The sequence below is a fragment of the Falco peregrinus genome, chromosome 14 (genome assembly GCF_023634155.1).
Source record: "Falco peregrinus isolate bFalPer1 chromosome 14, bFalPer1.pri, whole genome shotgun sequence".
Lineage (NCBI taxonomy): Eukaryota > Metazoa > Chordata > Aves > Falconiformes > Falconidae > Falco > Falco peregrinus.
The window spans coordinates 4,129,057-4,146,060 of record NC_073734.1 but is presented as its reverse complement, the minus strand read 5'-3'; the positions used below and the strand labels follow the sequence as shown (position 1 = coordinate 4,146,060).

Below are 17,004 nucleotides of genomic sequence, written 5' to 3'. Positions count from 1 at the left end.
GGGGCCGGCGAGCAGCTCGGGGCTGGCGGCCGCCCTGCGCCCCGCTTCGCCATGGGCCCCCCGCTCCTCCTCGCCTGCCTGCTCGCCCCCCTCTGCGCTCGGGTAAGGGGCGCGGGGGGACGGGGGAGGGATGGGGGTGGGGTGCGGGTAGGGATGGGGACCCCCACGGTCTATGCCCCGGGAAGGTCGGACGGGATGGGGAACCCAGACGCGGTGCCGGGGGGCGGCTGGACCCCAGACCCCGTGGAGGCATGTCCTGGGGGGCGGCGGGGATGGGGATGGGGGGGACGGGGGCTTGCTGCCCCTCTGGAGGCATTTCCCACCCCACAGATGGTGGCGGCAGCGGGGAGCCTGCAGCTCTGGCACACTGCCTGCGTTTGTGAACCAGGAGATGGGATTTGGGGGAGGGTTAGGCACTCAGAAACACTCTGCTCCCCCCTTTCCCATCCCAGCTGTGGTCCCAGACCCCCTCCCTGCACCCCCCTGTCCACGCATGTCACCCAAGAGCCCCTCGCCGTGGTCTCAGGCCCGAGCCACATGGGGCTGTTGGGGTTCTGGCCTGGAGCCCATGGCCGGGTGCTCAGGGCAGGGGAAGGAAAGGGGACCTGCAAGGCAGGCCCCCCCCCAGCAGTAGAGCCCCCATCGCCCCCCCTCACACCCTCCCCACCCTCCCTGAGCTCCAGCAGCCCCCCAGCAGCAGGGGAGTCTCTCCCGGGGAGGGCAGGGGGACAGCTGGAAGCCACAGGGCAGCTCCCGGCACAGCCTCAAAACAAGCTCCTTGTTCTGCCCATCCCGTGGGACAGGCATGCAGCCCCCCTACCCTGCACAGCCCCACACCATCCCCAGGGACCCCCAGCACAGCCATCCCCGCTGCCCCACTCCCCCACCCCGGGCTGGATGCACACACGGGGACCTGGGGCACCCCGGGACACCCCGGCACCCGGGGTGGGTGCAGCCACGGGTGGGTGCAGATGTGGGTGCAAGGGCTGATGCTGCCCAGATGTGCTCCCTCCCTAGGGAGGGAACAGCCCGGGTCCCCCGGGTCCCAGGACGAGGGTGGCATGGACCTGGGGGTGGGGGGTGTGGGCTGCATGCACCTCCCTGCGCCCCTCCCAACCCTCACCTCCAAGCCCCATGCCTGCTCTGGACCCCCGTACCACGCCCCCCAATTCCCTGACCCCCCAGCTCAGCCCTTCACAGCTCCTAAACCCATCCCAGTCCCACCCAGCTCCCCCCCCTCCATTGCAGCCCCCATAGCACCTGCTTCCTCAGACTCTGTTCCTAATCTCCTCCCTGTCACATCCCCCAGCTCCACTCCAGCCCCCCAGCTCCCTATCCCCCCCAGCACCCCAGTTCTGCGGCCCAGCCGGGCCACCCGTGCAGCCTAAACCTGCCCCTGCCCCTTCTGCCCTCACTGCCACATCCATGCTGTGACATGGGCTGGGGCTGCGGCCAGGCACCGCCAGCCCGGGACAGCCCCTTTGTCCCCACTGCAGGGGTCCCATGGGGCCCAGCTGTGGCGTGGGGCCGTGCCCAGGGCACCACTGGGGTCATCTGGGAGGCACCGAGCCTGGTGGGAGACCCGCCACCATCACATTGGGATGTCAGGGGACCATTGGCACTAAGCTCCCTGGGGAGCTGGGCGACCACTCCACTCCCCCAGACCCAAACCCACCAGGGGGGCCCAGCACCGTGCACCCCGGCACCTGTGCACCCAGCACCGCAACCCCCTCCAGAGGTTTTGTGGTCACCGGCAGCACCGACCACACCAGCAACACCAGCAGCAGCGTGTCTCCCTCAGGGTGCCAGCCCAGCCCAGCCAGGCGCCGCAGCCCTGGGCAGCCCCCAGCCCTGGCGGCAGCACGAGGGTCCACGGCGGGTGAAGAGGGCCTGGGTGATCCCCCCCATCAGCGTCTCGGAGAACCACAAGCGCATCCCTCACCTCCTGGTGCAGGTAGGTGGGGAGCCCCCCACCCTCTCTCTCAGGTGGCAGAGTGGGGGCCACTCTGGGCAGCCCCCAGGAGTGGAACACGGTGTTGGGGGAGACCCAGGGCAGAGGGGGACCCCAGGCAGGAGACAGCCCCCCCCAGCCCTGGGACTGCCAGCCCTGTTTTCCCTGGGGTAGATCAAGTCGGACAAGCAGCAGCCGGGGGGGGTGATCTACAGCATCAAGGGGCCGGGGGTGGACGAGGAGCCCCTGGGCATCTTCTCCATTGACAAGTTCAGCGGGAAGGTCTTCCTCAATGCCATGCTGGACCGGGAGGAGAACGACCGCTTCCGGGTAAGGATGCTACCTGGCTGCCTGCAGCTCCCCCGCCCCCCCCCAGCCAGGCCCCAACCCACCCGCTCTGCACCCACAGCTGAAAGCCTTCGCGCTGGACCTGGGCGGTGTGACGCTGGAGGACCCCACCGACCTGGAGATCATTGTCGTGGACCAGAACGACAACCGGCCCCTCTTCCGGCAGGATGTCTTCACTGGGCATGTGATTGAGGGGGCTGAGCCAGGTGGGTCCAGCTGGGGGCTGGGGACTGAGCCAATCCCCCCTGCCAGCACTCACCAGGGGGCTCCTGTGGCCACAGGGACCTGCGTGATGACGGTGGATGCTACTGATGCTGATGACCCCGACACTGACAACGCGGCACTGCGGTACTCCATCCTGGAGCAGGGTGCCACCAGCATGTTTAGCATCAACGCCACCACCGGCGACATCTGCACCACACGGCCCGGCCTTGACCGCGAGGTAGCGGGCACAGGGGGCACAGGCAGCATTGGGTCTGGGGGTAGCCAGAGACCCCCTGGCTGGTGAAACCACAGCTCCAGCCATGAGCAGACCCCAGGCATGGGGACATGGTGGGTGTCCAGGGGGCTGGAGGGGCTCAGGGCCATCCCCCCCCTCCTTTCCTGCAGACCATGGGGGTGTACAACCTGACGGTGCAGGCAGCTGACATGTCCGGGGATGGGCTCACCACCACCGCCATGGCCATCATCTACCTGGAGGACATCAATGACAACCCTCCCGAGTTCACCAAGGAGGAGGTAGTGGCCAGGGGGGACATGCAGGGGTCTGTGGGGAGGCAGCCAGCCCCCTCGGGGGCAGCAGCATCCCAAGGGGGTAGATACCAGCCCCACGCCACTCTCCCCCAGTTCTCCATGGAGGTGGAGGAGCAGGTGGCCGGTGTGGACATGGGCAAGGTCTTCGTGCACGACAAAGACCTGGCCGGCTCGCCCAACTGGCTGGCCAAATTCACCATCCTGGAGGGCGACCCCGAGGGTGCCTTCGCCATCCGTACCGACCCCTACACCAACGATGGCGTGCTCTCCGTGGCCAAGGTGGGTGCAGGGCAGCGGGGGGAGGCCTGGGGGTCCCGTGGCTCCGCTGACCCGTGGCCCCTCTCGGCAGCCGCTGGACCACGAGGTGCGGGACCGCTTCGAGCTGACGGTGTCAGTGCAGAATGAGCAGCCGCTGGAGCCCACGGCCCCCGCCAGCCCCCGGGCACTGGCCACGGTGCGGGTGCGGGTGCGGGACGTGAACGAGGCGCCCATCTTCCGTGAGAACCCGCGGCGGGTCAGCGTGCTGGAGGGGGCCCCCCCGGGCACCCCTGTCACCACCTACACCGCCAGCGACCCCGACACCCGCCAGCTCCAGACCCTCACGTGAGTCGCAGGCCATGGGCTTCGGCACCCGGTCCCCTTGCCTCACCTCCCGGCACCTGCTGCGTTGAGGCTCCTGCGCTCGCAGCCCAGGGTGGGTGTTTGGGGGGTGTGTGTAATGCACCCCCTGCACCCACAGCTACGCGCTGCTCTACGACCCGGCGGACTGGCTGCAGCTGGACCCCCACGCTGGCACCGTCCGCACCAAGCGGGAGCTGCTGCACCCCTCCGCCTTCCTGCAGGGCGGCTGGTACATCGCCCTGGTCCTCGCCTGCGATGACGGTGAGTGGCCCCCCCATGCTGCGTCCCCCCGCTCCTGCCTCCCCCCTTGACCCTCTGCTCTGTGCCCCCAGCCGAGCCCCCGCTCTCCGCCACCGGCACCCTCTCCATCGAGATCCTGGAGGTGAATGACCACGCGCCCCTGCTGCAGCTGCCAGCCGGGGTGGTCTGCGGGCGGCCAGGCCGCGGGGGGAGCCTGCTCCTGGGGGCCACGGACGATGACCGGCCCCCCCACGGTGCCCCCTTCCACTTCCAGCTCAGCCCCCAGCACCCCCAGCTTGCCCGCAACTGGAGTATCACCCGCTTCAATGGTGAGGGGTGCCCCGGGGGGTGGGCTGCTGCACAGGGGGCCGCGGGGGCCCCCGCTCACCCCTTGCCCATGCCCCTCCTGCAGTGACCCACGCCGTGCTGGCCGTGCTGGTGGAGCTGCCCAGGGGGTCCTACTCGCTCCCGCTGCTGCTCCGGGACTCGGGGACCCCCCCACGGGAGCGGCAGCAACTGCTGAACGTCTCGGTGTGCCACTGCGGCCGGGAGGGCACCTGCGAGGACGGTGTCCTGGCTGCCACCGCCACTGGGGCCGGCATCACCCTCGGGGCCCTCCTGATCATCCTCGGCAGCAGCATCCTCCTCCTTGGTGAGTGAGACCCCCCACCATCCTCGCCCCCTCCACCTTGCCCCAGCCCCGTGGCTCTACCACGCAGCACTGGTCCTACCCACCCATCCCGAGTGCCACCAGCACGCTCCACGACCTCGCCCCCCCACCCATCGCCCCATCCTGCTCCTGGCCACCCCATCCTGTCCCTACCCATGTCCCCATGTCCCCATCCTGCTCCTGGCCCATCCCATCCTGTCCCTACCCATGGCTCCCAACACCATCACCCAATTCTGACCCCGACCAACCTCCCCTCAACCGTTTCCCTCATCACCCATCCCACCCCATCAGCCCACCCCACCCCAAATCCCTACCTGCATCCCCATCCCACTCTCCCAACCAGCTGCATCCCACCCATCGCCCCTTGTCCCAACCCATCCCTGCGTGCCCCACGCCCCTGGTCCCCCAGCCCATGCCCCCCCCTCTGCCTGCAGTCCTGGCAGCGTTGGGGGCAGCGCGGGCGTGCGGGCGCCGGCGGGCTCTGCGCAAGGGGCTGCTGCAGCGCTCGCAGGACGACATGCGGGACAACATCCTCAACTACGACGAGCAGGGCGGGGGCGAGGAGGACCAGGTGAGCAGGACCCAGGGAAGCGGGAGAGGGGTGCCCATCCCAGCCCCGCACCCCTGACCCCCCCCATCCCCGCAGGACGCTTATGACATCAACCAGCTTCGGCACCCAGAGCTCTTCTCACTGCGGGCCAAGCCACCGGTGCGCAGGGACACCCCGCTCAGCTCTGTCACTCCCCAGCCCCCCCGCAAGCTGCCCAGCAGCCCCTCCGACATCGAGGACTTCATCAACGAGGTAAGGATGGGGCTCAGAGCCCCCCTTGCCTTCAGCTCCCCATCCCTGGCGAGGCTGACCATGTCCCCCTGTCCCCACAGGGGCTGGAGGCGGCCGACAGCGACCCCAGCATGCCCCCCTATGACACGGCCCTCATCTACGACTACGAGGGCTCGGGCTCAGTCGCCAGCCCCCTCAGCTCCATCGTCTCCAGCCTGACAGACGAGGACCAGGACTACGACTACCTGAACGAGTGGGGGCCACGCTTTCGGCGCCTGGCCGACCTCTACGGGCAATAGCAGGGACCTGGGGGGGGGCAGGAGGAGGGCACCCCACTGCCCACCCGAGGGGCTGGGGCAGGGAACGGGCAGAGGGGCTTGTGCACACACGTGATGCCCAGGTGCAGCAGCTTTGCATATGGCCGTGCACAAGACACCCGGCTGCAGGGGCTTTGCACACGCGTGTGCACCAAGAGGCCTTGCGCAGGGGCTTGCTTGCCTGCAGCCCCCGTGCCAGCAAACCCCAGGACGGCAGGGGCCGAGCACATGGCCGAGCACCCTGGGGGGACACACACACCCCGGGGAAAGGCCCCGCAGAGCCGGGTGGGGTGGGCGAGGAGACCCCCGGTCACCCCCATAATAAAGATCCCAGAGAAGGAGGCCGGTGGCAGGGGCACTGTGCACCCCGACCATGCCAGCTGCCCCCCCTACAAACAAGGCACTTTTATTGGCAGCCCACGGGCGCCTGCCACAGACACCCTGGGGGGGCATCACCCCCGCCCCAGGGCTCCCAGCACAGCTCCTCCTGAGGCAGGATCCAGCCCCGCCATGGGGTGGGTGCGCAGCCCCCCCAGCCCGGCCGCTGCATGTGTCCTGCTGCGCCCCACCGCCCCCGCAAGCACCCATGGGCGGGGGGTCCCAGCACCGTGCTCAGTTCCCCCACAGCGGGGAGATCCTGAGGAGGGGGGACATGGTTATATCTTGTGGGGGGCAGCCGGGGAGCTCAGCAACCCCTTGGTGGAGGCAGCGAGGTGGGAGTAGTCATGGGGGATGCTGTGGGGGGAGATCAGGGGCAGGTGGTCCTCGCGGGGGGGCTGGCGGAACAGGGGGGGCCGGCGCTGGCTCTCGCCATCCTGCAGGGACTGGGGCAGGCTGCGGCCCTGGCTCTCTGGCAGCAGCATGATGCTGAGGACGGCGAGGATGGCGAAGGAGGCGAACACCACGTGGTGCAGGAAGAAGCCGCGGCTGTTGGGGATGGCAGTGATGGGGGCGGCTGCCTTGCCCACGAAGCTGGCCCCCACGACGAGGCCCAGCCCTGCACCCCTGTGGGAGGAAACACACTCAGAGGGGGCCCGGGGGACCCTCCCCAGGCATCCCCCCACCCCACCCCAGGGTAGCACAGGGAGGGTGGCGGCTGCCCCCTTACCTGACCACGGTGGGGAGAACCTCACTGGCAAAGAAGATGCTGAGGATGGTGACGGCATGGGAGGCAGTGATGCCCACCACGGACAGGGTCAGGACAATGAGGTCCAGCAGGTCTGGGGGGGGAGGGGGGAAGCACCATCAGGGGTCAAATCCTGCACACAAACCCCCACCAAGCACCCTGCTCCCACCCCCAGCTGGGGGCTGCATCCCACTGCAGGGAGGGCTGGGGTCCCTGTCCATCCTTACACTGAGTGAGGGCCAGCAGCAGAAGGGAGGAGATGCCGGTGAGGATGGCGCAGAGCAGGAGGATGGCGCGGCGCCCGAAGCGCTCGGCCGTCACACAGACGAAGAGGCAGGCAGCTGCCTCGGTGCCCACCAGGACGAAGTAGGAAGAGAAGAAATGCGGCAGGTGGGGGGCCAGGTTGCGGGTGAAGCAGTGGCGGATGCCAGAGCCGATGAACCTGCAGGAGATTGGGGTCAGGGGGGCCGCGGGCCAGACCCCTCCCCACCGGCACCCCCCCCACCTGCTCACGCCGTGAAGCCAAGGATGACGCTGTTCTTCCAGATGACCCTGGTGCCGAAGATCTCGCAGACGGCGTGGTACCGGGGCTGCGGGGACCCCTCAGACAGGGACTCCAGCTCTGCCGGGACAGGGGAGCCGGGTTAGAGCCAGGACCATCCCACCACCCTCGGCACCACAGTTTTGGGGAGGGGGCCCAGCAGCCACACTGGCAGCCCCCACCACGCACCGGCGAGGAGGCTCTCCTCGTGGCAGGAGCTGTCGTCGCCAGGGCCACTGCTTTCGGCCAGCGCCTGCAAGGTCTTCCTGGCCCTCTCCAGCTGCTGCGTGGCCAGCAGCCAGCGCGGTGACTCCAGCAGCAGTGCCGGGCACCTGGAGCGCGAGCATTGGTGTCACAGGGCTCCCCAGGAGCCTGGCCCCCCGCCAGCGCTGACTCCCCCCCCCCCCCTTTCCCGGTTTCAAAGCAACGCTGCCCAGAAACCCTCAAGTTCAAACCTGAGCAAACATTTACCCAGGGCGGGGGGTCCCGCACCCCACCTGAAGAGCCCCCAGCAGCCTTTGATCCCCGCCACGGCCCTGGGCAGGGCGTGCTGGGTGCTGCCGCTGCACTCCCTGGGCATGGCACCCCCGCTCCCTGAGCACGCACCCCCCAGCCCGGGGGGGCCTTACCACCAGCAGGCAGCCAGCAGAGCCAGGATCATGGTGACGGTGCCCTGCAGCACCCGCCAGTCCCGGCACAGCACAGCCAGCCCCGGCAGCAGCAGCTCCCCGGCGATCCAGAAGAAAACGGCCACCATCGTCACCCCCAGTCGGTGCGGGGGGTCACACAGCTCCAGCCCTGGTGGGGGGGAGGGGTGCACCGTGGGTGCCACAGGTGCGGGGCATCCTGCCCCCCAGAGCATCCCGGAGCACCCCCGGTCCCCAGGGCACCGCACCACACTCACGTGCCACGTAGAGGGAGAGGAAGGCGCCAGCCAGCGCCGCCCCGAAGAGCAGCCGCGCCACCAGCACCATGACGAAGTCGATGGCCAACGCCACGCCGAGCCCCAAGGGCACCGCCAGCACCAGGGACACCACGAAGGCAGCCCGGCGGCCAAACCTGCCAGGGGATGGGCTGTGAGCGGGGCTGGGCTCGAGCCCCCCGCCCCCGGGGACCCCTGGTTACCTGTCACAGGCCAGGCCGGCGGCAACGCTGCCCAGCGTCCAGCCCAGCAAGTGCGTGGTCTGCTCCAGGGGCACCTTCCAGCGCGAGGCGCAGACCAGGTCCCACTGCGGGTGAGGGGGCACGTGGAGGGGGGACGTCAGCACGGGCGGCCCGGCAGACACCCCACCCCCACCCCCGCCAGCAGAGTCAGGAGGTGCGTCGAGGGGTTTCTGGGCAGCCCCCCCCCCCCCCCCCGCCCCCCAAACAGAAATGTGGGGCCAGATAGGATGGTGCTGGTGGCCCTTAGAGCCCCTCAGCACCCCTTCCCCAGCGCTCCCCCCAGCTGCCCCCCCCCGCCCCGGGTGTCTCCCACCTTCTCCCCTTGAGGACCCCCCTCCCTTCCCCAGGACCCCTGCTCCCCCCAAGCCACCTCCCTCACCCCCCACATCCCAGGACACCCCCCCTCCACAGCCAGGGCTTTCCTGGGGGACCCGTGCTGGGGTCCCTGTTCCAGGGGCTGGGATCCCCAGTTTGTACCCCCTAGACCCCCCCCCCCCGCAAAGACATCCACCGCCTCAGCCCCCTCCCCTTGTCCCCTCCAGACCCACAGAACCCCCCACCCCTGGGACCCGCCGGGACCCTCTCAAAGCCCCCAGTCCCGAGGTACCCCCAAGACAAACAGCCCCAACAGCCTCCCCAGCCCCCCCCTTGATCACTCCAGCCCCACAGACCACCCCCAGCCCCACGGGTGTCCCCCACTCCCGGGACCCCCCAAACTCCAGACACTCACCCCCCCTAGACATCCAGTCCCACTGCCTCTCCAGACCCGACCCCCCCACACCCCTCAACCCCTCCTGTCCCCAGGGGACCCCTCCAGATCCCCCCACCCCTGGGGACCCCCGGTACCCCCAAACCCCGGCACTCCCCCCCCCCCCCCCAGCCGTCCATCCCCCCGGCCTCCTCCCGACCCACAGATCCCCCCCCCCGGCCCACGGGTGTCCCCGCACCCCCGGGCACTCCCCCCAGCACCCCCGCGCCCCCCAACCTGGGTGACGAGGTTGGAGCGGAGCCCGGCGGCGGGCAGGGCGTAGTGCCAGCCGCGGGTGCAGGGCCCGGTGCCGTTGGGGCGGGCGGCCCCGGGGCCGGGCCCGGGCCGGTACCGGTACAGCTGGCAGGGGCTCCAGCCGCCGCGGAGCCGCGGGACGGCGGCACGGAGCAGCGCGGCCCCCGCCAGGCGGCGGAGCGGCGGCGGCAGCAGCGCCGCGTCGGGCCGGCAGCGGTGGGACGGGGCCGCCCCCAGCGCCCACCCCAGCGCCCACCCCAGCGCCAGCGCCGCGCACGGCGCCCACCCCCCCCGCCGCCCGCCGGCCCCGCGGCCGCGCCGCCGCCCCCCGCCGCCATCGCCCGCCGCCGCCGGGACCCTCGGGCTGGGCTGGGCTGGGCGCGGGCAGGTGGGGGCGGCCCCGGCGCGGACCGGCCCCCGCGACAGCCCCGCCCCGCCGCGCCGGACCCCCGCCCCGGGCTGCCGCGCTCGCCCCTGCCGGCCGCGGCCGCCGAGCCCCGGTTCGCCCCTTCCAGCCCCGGCTCAGCACCCCCAGCCAGCCCTCTTCGCCCCTCTCCCCACTCGCCCCCAGCCCAGTTTGCCCCTTCGAGCCCCAGCTCTGCCCCCCCCCCCCCCCCCCGAGCCCAGCCCAGCCCCCAGCCCCGGCTCAGTGCCCCCAAGCCCAGTTCAGGCCCTGACTCAGCCCCCCAGCCTTGTGCTCCTGCTTCAAGCCCAGTTTAACCCCCCCAGGTCTCCCCCCCAAGCTCAGTTTGCCTCCCCCCAGCCCAGTTTTGACTCCCCCAGCCCAGTTCACACCCCCCAGGCTCAGCTCTCCCCTTCTGGCCTGGTTCCCCCCCCCGCCCCCCCAGCCCAGTCTGGTCCCCCCCAGCCCCAGCGCTGTCACTCCAGCCTGGTTTCCCCTCCGAGCTCCCACCGCGGTGAGTCCAGGAGCTGGTGTGGGGCTGCCAAGCTTGGACAAGTGCCCCCACCGGCCCCAGCTCAGTGCCCCAGCCCGGTTTGTCCCCCCCAGCCCACTTCACTCCCCTAAGCCCTGACTCAGTTCCCCCCCAGCCCACTGTACCCCCCCAAGCCCAGTTCAGGCTGCCCCAGCCCTGGCTCAGTACCCCCAGCCCCAGCTTAATCCCCCCAAACCCAGTTTGCCCCCCCGCCCCATGGTGCTCCAACCCAAGGCACCCCCTCGGCACAGGGGGACCCATGGGTCCAGCTGGCACTGGGGGTCCTGGGGTGCAGCTGGGGGTGCCAAGGCCCAGCTGTGAATGCCCACAAAGGCACCCGGGTCCCCCTAAACCCCAAAGGGGGCCGGGGGGGTCTGGCCCCCCCCAGAAGGGAACTGCTTGGAGCCCCACTGGCACCCAGCACCGTGGTGAGCCAGGGGGAAGAGCCAACAAAGCACCAACTGGTTCTTTGTTTTGTCTCTCCTTTTAAAAATTCATTCACCAGGACAACAGCATCGCGCTGGCGCTCTGCTCCGTCCGTGCAATGGCAGAAAATGCCACCTGCAAGATGGCACCTGCCGAAAGGCCACGGGCTCCCACCGGGCACCGCTTCCATCCTCTGCCAGGACGGGCCTCGGCCGTGCCCGCTGGCTGGCGGCAGCGCCTGGCTGGCTCCCGGGGCTGGGCAGCTCAGGCAGCGTCCACGCCAGGCTGGGGCCTGCGGACAAGGCAGCGCACATGCAGCGCCTGCAGCGCACCCGCAGCGCACACACCGTGCACATGCAGCACCTGCAGCGCACCCGCAGCGCACACACCGTGCACATGCAGCGCCTGCAGCGCACCCGCAGTGCACACACCACGCACATGCAGCGCACACGCCGTGCACGTGCAAGCGCCTGCAGCGCACACACCGCGCACCCGGCAGGGCAGCGCAGCCGGCGGCACCGCATGCCCTGCAGCGCCATCCTCACCAGCCCCACGAGCACGGGTGGATTCAGCAAACAGGGCGGCAGCGGCCCACGCAACCCCTTCCCGAGGTTCGGTATCAAAAAGCAGAGAAAGGAGGCTGCCGGGAGCATGGCCGGTGCGGCACCCTGGCAGGCGCCTGTCCCCGGCACGCAGGGTGGCAGCACCCCAGAACCGGTCAGGGTGCCATCGCCCTGCCTGCCCTGCCCGCAACCGAGCGCCGGCAGCCCGGCACAGCGAGCTGCAGCCTGGCACTGCGCCGGCCTCCACCGTCCTTCTCCAGGCTTGGCAGCCCCACACCAGCTCCCGGACTCGCAGCGGCTGCGGGGTCTGTCAGCGCAGCAGCCCGAGCCCGAAGAGCCTCCTCCGCGTTGCCCTGTGCCCCCCGTCAGCAGGCAGGGCTCCCCTCTCCCTGCGACCCAACCTGCGGCGCAGCTGCAGGGTCGGCACCGCAGGGCTTGCAATTCCACCGCACGTGAAGAGGCCAAGGAAAGAGGAGACAAACGAGGCGGTGACAGAAGTCAGGTCAGCAACCGGAGATCCCTGCAGCACGGACCGCGGCCGGACCACCTGCGCTTACCCGAGTGCATCTGACGGGCTTCCATGTAACACCGCGCACCGTCCCGGGCCGTGCTTGTTCCTTGACAGGGAAAGTGCTGCCTAGGGTGAACTATACATAGAAAGATAATTTTAATTAATTTATTTATTTCTTTACACATAACTGAAAGTGATGTTACAGTACATAAGTTATTTACAACTGTGCAGTAATGTGTTGCAAAATAAATTATCTAGAAGGCAGCAAAAGTACATTGTTAATGTATATAAAAACTGTACAGCATTTATGGGATACAATTTTTCTTTATATGAGTATTGGCTCTGTAGTGTTTTCAAGTTATGTTCTCAGAAAGAGAAACGAAATGCCCAAGATTAAAGGAAAAAATATATAAACCACATGGATTTTACTCCATTAAAAACACAGTTGGCAAAGTCCTTTCTCTGCATCGCCATTTCCCCGCCCGCCGCTGGCCGTGCCGCCCCGGCGCACGGTGCACAGGCAGCTCCTCCGCTCTCCCGAAACGGTGGCGAGGGGCTGGTGCGGGGGTGCCGCGGGCGCACCCCACCTCGCAGCCGGAGCCGTCCACACCTTCAGAGCCGCGTCTGCCCAACTTGGACGCTTTTTGTTTCTAATTGTTTTTGTTGGGTTTTTTTGTTGGTTGTTTTTTTGTGTGGTTTTGTTTTTTTTTTTGTTTTTTGTTTTTTGTTTTTTTTGTTTTGTTTTTTTTTCAGACATACCCAGGATGGAACGAGAAACTCAAAACACCCCCCCCCTCCCCCCATGGTTTCCTACTGCAGCTTCTCCAACAGGAGATCCGCGACCGGTGGAAAACAGAGAGCTGGAAATCACGGTGTTCACAAGTACATGAATCACGTGGTTGCTGGCCCCGCTCAGCAGCTTCTGCCACACACAAATGGTGTCCTTGGCCTCCTCCCTCCACGCCTCTGCCAGTCTCTTGGCCGGTGAGTGCTCGCTGCCCGCGCAGACCGGCTGCCTCCCTGCCGCAGCAGCCGGTTGGAAAGGAGATGTGCCCCGGCCCGCTGCCCGGCGGAGCTGCCGTCAGTCCGGAAGCGAGGGACACGTTGTGAAGAAAGTGCAATTATTTTTCTTATTGTTTTGTTTTCTGCCGATAGCTGCTTCCTCCTCCTCTGACCAGGGATTCATCAGCAAGCGGTAAGGGTGAATGTGAGCTCGACCGCCCGACCTCGGAGGGCTCCCGTCCGTGCCAGTTTTCAGTGATGTCTCCTGGTTTTGAACTGTCATGCCGGCAAGAGCACAAAGTCATCGTTCACATCGACCATTGGCACATAGAACGAGGGCACCTCGTTCACACAGAGGGATTTGTGCCCTGCGGGGTCCAGCTCCTGCACCTTCAGCTGCCACTCCATCCTCTGCACTGCGTTCAAGGCGGCAGCTTCGTGTTGCTGTCGCATGAGCAGGCACGTCTGGATTGGGGGAAAATAAAACCGAGCAGAGATGAGGGGGGAAGAGGGCAGGAGGCTCCTGCTGCGGGTCCCACCCAGCAAGGGCAGGGGACCTGCAGCCATCGCAGCGGGCAGAGCAGCAAGCCGAGCAAGGGGCACCACATGCATCCTCGCAGGAAGGAAACCTGGACTTGGGATGTCTGCTGAGCCCCATTCCGGCTGGGGCAGACCCGAAAGGGCCTTGTGGCGCAGCTCTTAAAGGCTCATAAGCACTCGAGAGCACCGAGCCTTGGCAGCCAGTCCCCATCGGCCCCCAACAGCGGCCCTTGGCTGCCTGGGAACAGGGTCCTGCTCCCTTCGTGGGAGCTGCCAACTCCCTGCGTGTCACCAGCTGAAAGCACAACCGTCCCTGCTCCCTACCGTGCCAGTTTGCCACCCCGAGCTCTGCAGAGCACTCTGCAAATCCCTGCATGGGCTCCTGCCACCTTGAAGTTTGCCGTAGGTTTTGAGCTTGCTGCAGCATGCATCACTGGTGAAGAGCAGGCCCCGAGGGCTTAACTGACCAAGAAAGCTCCAGACCACATGGCTGAAGGAAAACAACAGCCAGCCAGCCGACCCTCAGCAGAATGTCTCTGCTTTCCCCCTTCTTGGACCCAGCAGAGGCAACCGTGCTTCCCCAGCCCCAGCCAAGCTCCCACCTCCCCACTGTGCCGTGCACAGCAGCGTCCCTCATTGCGCAACGCTGCCCGGCCCAGCTCGGGACACGAAGGCAGGATCCAGGCTACAGCAGCAGCCAGGACCCCCTCTCGGAGAAACCCTCCCAGCAGGAGACAGAGCAGCAGGACCTGCTGCTGCCCACATGCCACAGCGGCAGCTCAGAGCACCTGCCCTGCTCACCTTCATTCGATCGTACTTGTCGTCCACATCTTGCAACCAGGAAATGAACTGTCGCGCGTTGAAACGGTCTCTGACCGATTTGTTTTCGTCTCCCTAAGCAAACGACAGCAAAAGGGAATTAAACGGTGGGTTTTCTTTCTTTCTTCTTTTTTTTTTTTTTTTTTACTTTAAGCAGTTACAGGTCTAAGAAGCTACATTCTTAGGACACACACTCATCAGAAACAAGAAAGGTGCCTGCACCCAGCACGCTGCTCCCAGGTGCTCTTGCAGCCCTTTGCCAGGGCTTCAGCCTCAGAGGTGCACACGCGTGCACACACTCCCCATTTCTACTCGGTTTGCAGAGAATCTGCGCGTGCCAGCCCGTCACAGCACCCGCACCTCTCTGTCTCCTTCTACTCATGCCCGAGATAGTAACGTCTTCACTGCAGAAACCAAGACACTTTGAGGGAAAACGCTGCGGGAGAAATCAAGGCTCCTGGATCAATACACCAGGTCACTAATAAATCCCAGGATCCTGTCCCTGCACAGGATCCCTCTGGCCTCGCAGCAGCCTGCTTCCCTGAGCGGCCAGGCTGGCAGCAGCCACAGGGCGCAGGCTGCAGGCGCTGGTGGGATGGCTCGGGCCACCGTGCGGCCGCCGGCTGCAGAAACTGGACGTGATTCCCCCTTCTTCAGCACTGAACGATGTGAAATCAAAGGCAGAAATGACTGTTTCTTGTGGGCTGTGAGACAGAGCCTGGCTCTTTCAAAGCCACTATTCAGACACAAATCAATTTAATGGCTCTCTCCCCTTCCTTCAACAGGAAGAGGTATCCTGGAGTGCAGTAAAAGAAACCTTTCAAGTGTGTAGACGATCCAGATCAAGAAGAAGGGCAGAGGATCCTGCGACTCACTGATAAATGGTGAGTCATCTCTGCTTCTAACAAGACATGATGCTCCCTGGATCCCCATGTTCCTGGATGTATTTCCTTCCCTGGCACACACACGGGGTATCCCAGAACATGCGACACCAGAAATTGGTGCAACCTGGGCACGTGCTGGGGAGGGCTCCAGCAGCATCCGCGTGCTGCGGTGGGCGACAGGCACCCGAGCAGGAAGAGCATTAGTAACTCCTGCACACATCCCTCCCTCCAGAAAAGCACATCTCTCCCTCGGGGTCCTGCACAGCACCTCTGAGACACTTCTTCCCTAGCAGGGCAGGCACTGACCTGATTTTCTAGAGGCATGTTATAGACCTCGGAGTCCAGCAGCATGGTGCAGGCACTGAAGGGCACAGCCTGGTTGGCAATAGTCCTTGCTGCCCGACAATGAACTCTCAAAATCTCCTGCTCGCAGGAGACGATGAGCTTCTCCTGAGGAAAAGCAAACGAAGCAGTGAGTGTGGCAGCCTCTGTCTCCCCAGCAGAAGGAATCGGAGGCCTCTTCCCCAGCAGGAGTTTCCCCTCAGCACTCCCTTACCCGCTCTATGCTGTGCTGGAGCCGCAGCTTCCCCCGGACGGCTTCCTGCTGCTTGAAGAGCTCCTTCAGAGGCTCCGCGAGCGACGGTGGCGGGGCAATCTGCGGGCACACGACAGCGGAGGGTTAGAGCCAGCCACGCTGCTGCGTGCAGGCCCGCGGGTGCCTGCTTCCCCAGCCACAGGGGCCCTGCCTGCGGCACAGCCACCCAGCCGAAACGCACACCGGCCACGGCTCGGAGAAGGGCTCTGTGCCGCCCTGCGGGGTGCTATGCGGAGCTCGCCTGAGCTTGTTTCCTCAGCAGGCAGGTGGCAAAGGACAACGTCCTGCCGGTGCTCAGACCACAGCGAGGGGTGAGGCAACACGGCAAGAGGTGTCCAGTGCTGGGAGGCGAGCTCGGCCTGCAGAACCAGAGCCTAAAGCACCCTACAGACTGCCCCTGCGGCACGGAGCGTGTCTGACACAGAGGATGACACACGTGGAGCAACGCTGCCGGGAAGAGCCCAGTCCGCACAGTGGGAAGGGTGCTCGTGTCCCGATCTGTCCTGCGCCTCCCCGGGGAGCGAGGCGCTGCCCCGGCACAGCCCCGCACCGCAGAACAGGCGCAGGTGGCTCTGGGTCAGTCTAGGAAGGAACAGGCAGATGTGAACACAGGCTACAACTGCTGCAGGACACACGCGAACGGTAACTTGTGCATGGGCTACGCTGCGACAGAAATACCCGCAGACCCGGGTATTTTACCCTGCCTGCAGCAGGGAACGAAGCCTGACGTAGCCGGTCGTATCGACCCTCCTCCTCCAGGCTGGATCCTGGATTTACTGCCTGCAGCATTAAGTTTATTGATGCATTTGTATTAGCAAGTCCATTCATGCAGCACAGCAGTGAAATGCAGATCCCATTGCCAAGGAGCGAGTGCTATCGGCCAGTCGGATATCAGAGCTTGGGAAAACGAAAACAGGAGTTAAGAGCCCAGTTGTCTTTTTCTTAGCCTTCTAGGTTCATTATCCAATTACTATACTGCTTGTAAAAGCACTTTTGCCTTCCAGCTTCAAATCCAGTGGATTTATACAAACTGGCTCTAAAGCCTGAACAAAACTCAGGTTCCTAAGCACAGCCCAAGGTCTTCTTTGCAAAAATGCAGCACCTCAAAGGATGCATTTATCACGCAGCCATCCACTTAGTGAGACTTAGATTCGTCATCACAAGCGTGTTCTAAAAGTAGGCTAAAGCTGTGGCTGGGGCACTCTCAGCATTGC

At 66.0% G+C, this 17,004-nt stretch overlaps 3 protein-coding genes across 9 annotated transcripts in view; 1 reads left to right on the top strand and 2 right to left on the bottom strand.

Moving 5' to 3' along the window:
- Window positions 1–5,723, top strand: CDH15 (cadherin 15). Its single transcript, XM_055818804.1, has 14 exons — window positions 1–102; window positions 1,802–1,954; window positions 2,126–2,281; window positions 2,361–2,505; window positions 2,581–2,741; window positions 2,909–3,037; window positions 3,146–3,331; window positions 3,402–3,655; window positions 3,792–3,934; window positions 4,006–4,242; window positions 4,326–4,565; window positions 5,018–5,154; window positions 5,230–5,385; window positions 5,466–5,723. The coding sequence occupies exons 1-14, from the start codon at window positions 52–54 to the stop codon at window positions 5,661–5,663; spliced, it is 2,346 nt and encodes a 781-aa protein (XP_055674779.1). The 5' UTR covers window positions 1–51; the 3' UTR covers window positions 5,664–5,723.
- A 301-nt stretch (window positions 5,724–6,024) lies between these two features.
- SLC22A31 (solute carrier family 22 member 31) lies at window positions 6,025–9,854 on the bottom strand (the record flags this gene model as incomplete). Its single annotated transcript, XM_055818674.1, has 9 exons — window positions 6,025–6,686; window positions 6,790–6,901; window positions 7,035–7,249; window positions 7,321–7,429; window positions 7,538–7,680; window positions 7,978–8,146; window positions 8,253–8,407; window positions 8,474–8,577; window positions 9,498–9,854. Coding segments are annotated over 9 exons (1,713 nt in total), but the record flags the coding sequence as incomplete, so codon positions are not given.
- A 2,247-nt stretch (window positions 9,855–12,101) lies between these two features.
- ANKRD11 (ankyrin repeat domain containing 11) overlaps window positions 12,102–17,004 on the bottom strand; it is a 159,869-nt gene continuing 154,966 nt past the window's right edge. For all 7 annotated transcript variants that reach the window (XM_055819012.1, XM_055819011.1, XM_055819013.1 and 4 more), the window contains 4 exons: window positions 15,752–15,850; window positions 15,502–15,645; window positions 14,294–14,386; window positions 12,102–13,417 (listed from right to left, as the gene is read on the bottom strand). In XM_055819012.1, coding sequence (XP_055674987.1) covers window positions 13,232–13,417; window positions 14,294–14,386; window positions 15,502–15,645; window positions 15,752–15,850 — 522 coding nt within the window. In that variant the 3' untranslated portion in view covers window positions 12,102–13,231. The remainder of the gene's footprint in view (window positions 13,418–14,293; window positions 14,387–15,501; window positions 15,646–15,751; window positions 15,851–17,004) is intronic.

Excerpts from the sequence above, each read along its gene's own strand:
- CDH15 (XM_055818804.1), top strand. The coding sequence starts at position 52 with ATGGGCCCCCCGCTCCTCCTCGCCTGCCTGCTCGCCCCCCTCTGCGCT. Across the intron at positions 1,955-2,125 it reads TCCCTCACCTCCTGGTGCAG|ATCAAGTCGGACAAGCAGCA; the intron begins GTAGGTGGGGAG and ends TCCCTGGGGTAG. Across the intron at positions 5,386-5,465 it reads TCGAGGACTTCATCAACGAG|GGGCTGGAGGCGGCCGACAG; the intron begins GTAAGGATGGGG and ends CTGTCCCCACAG.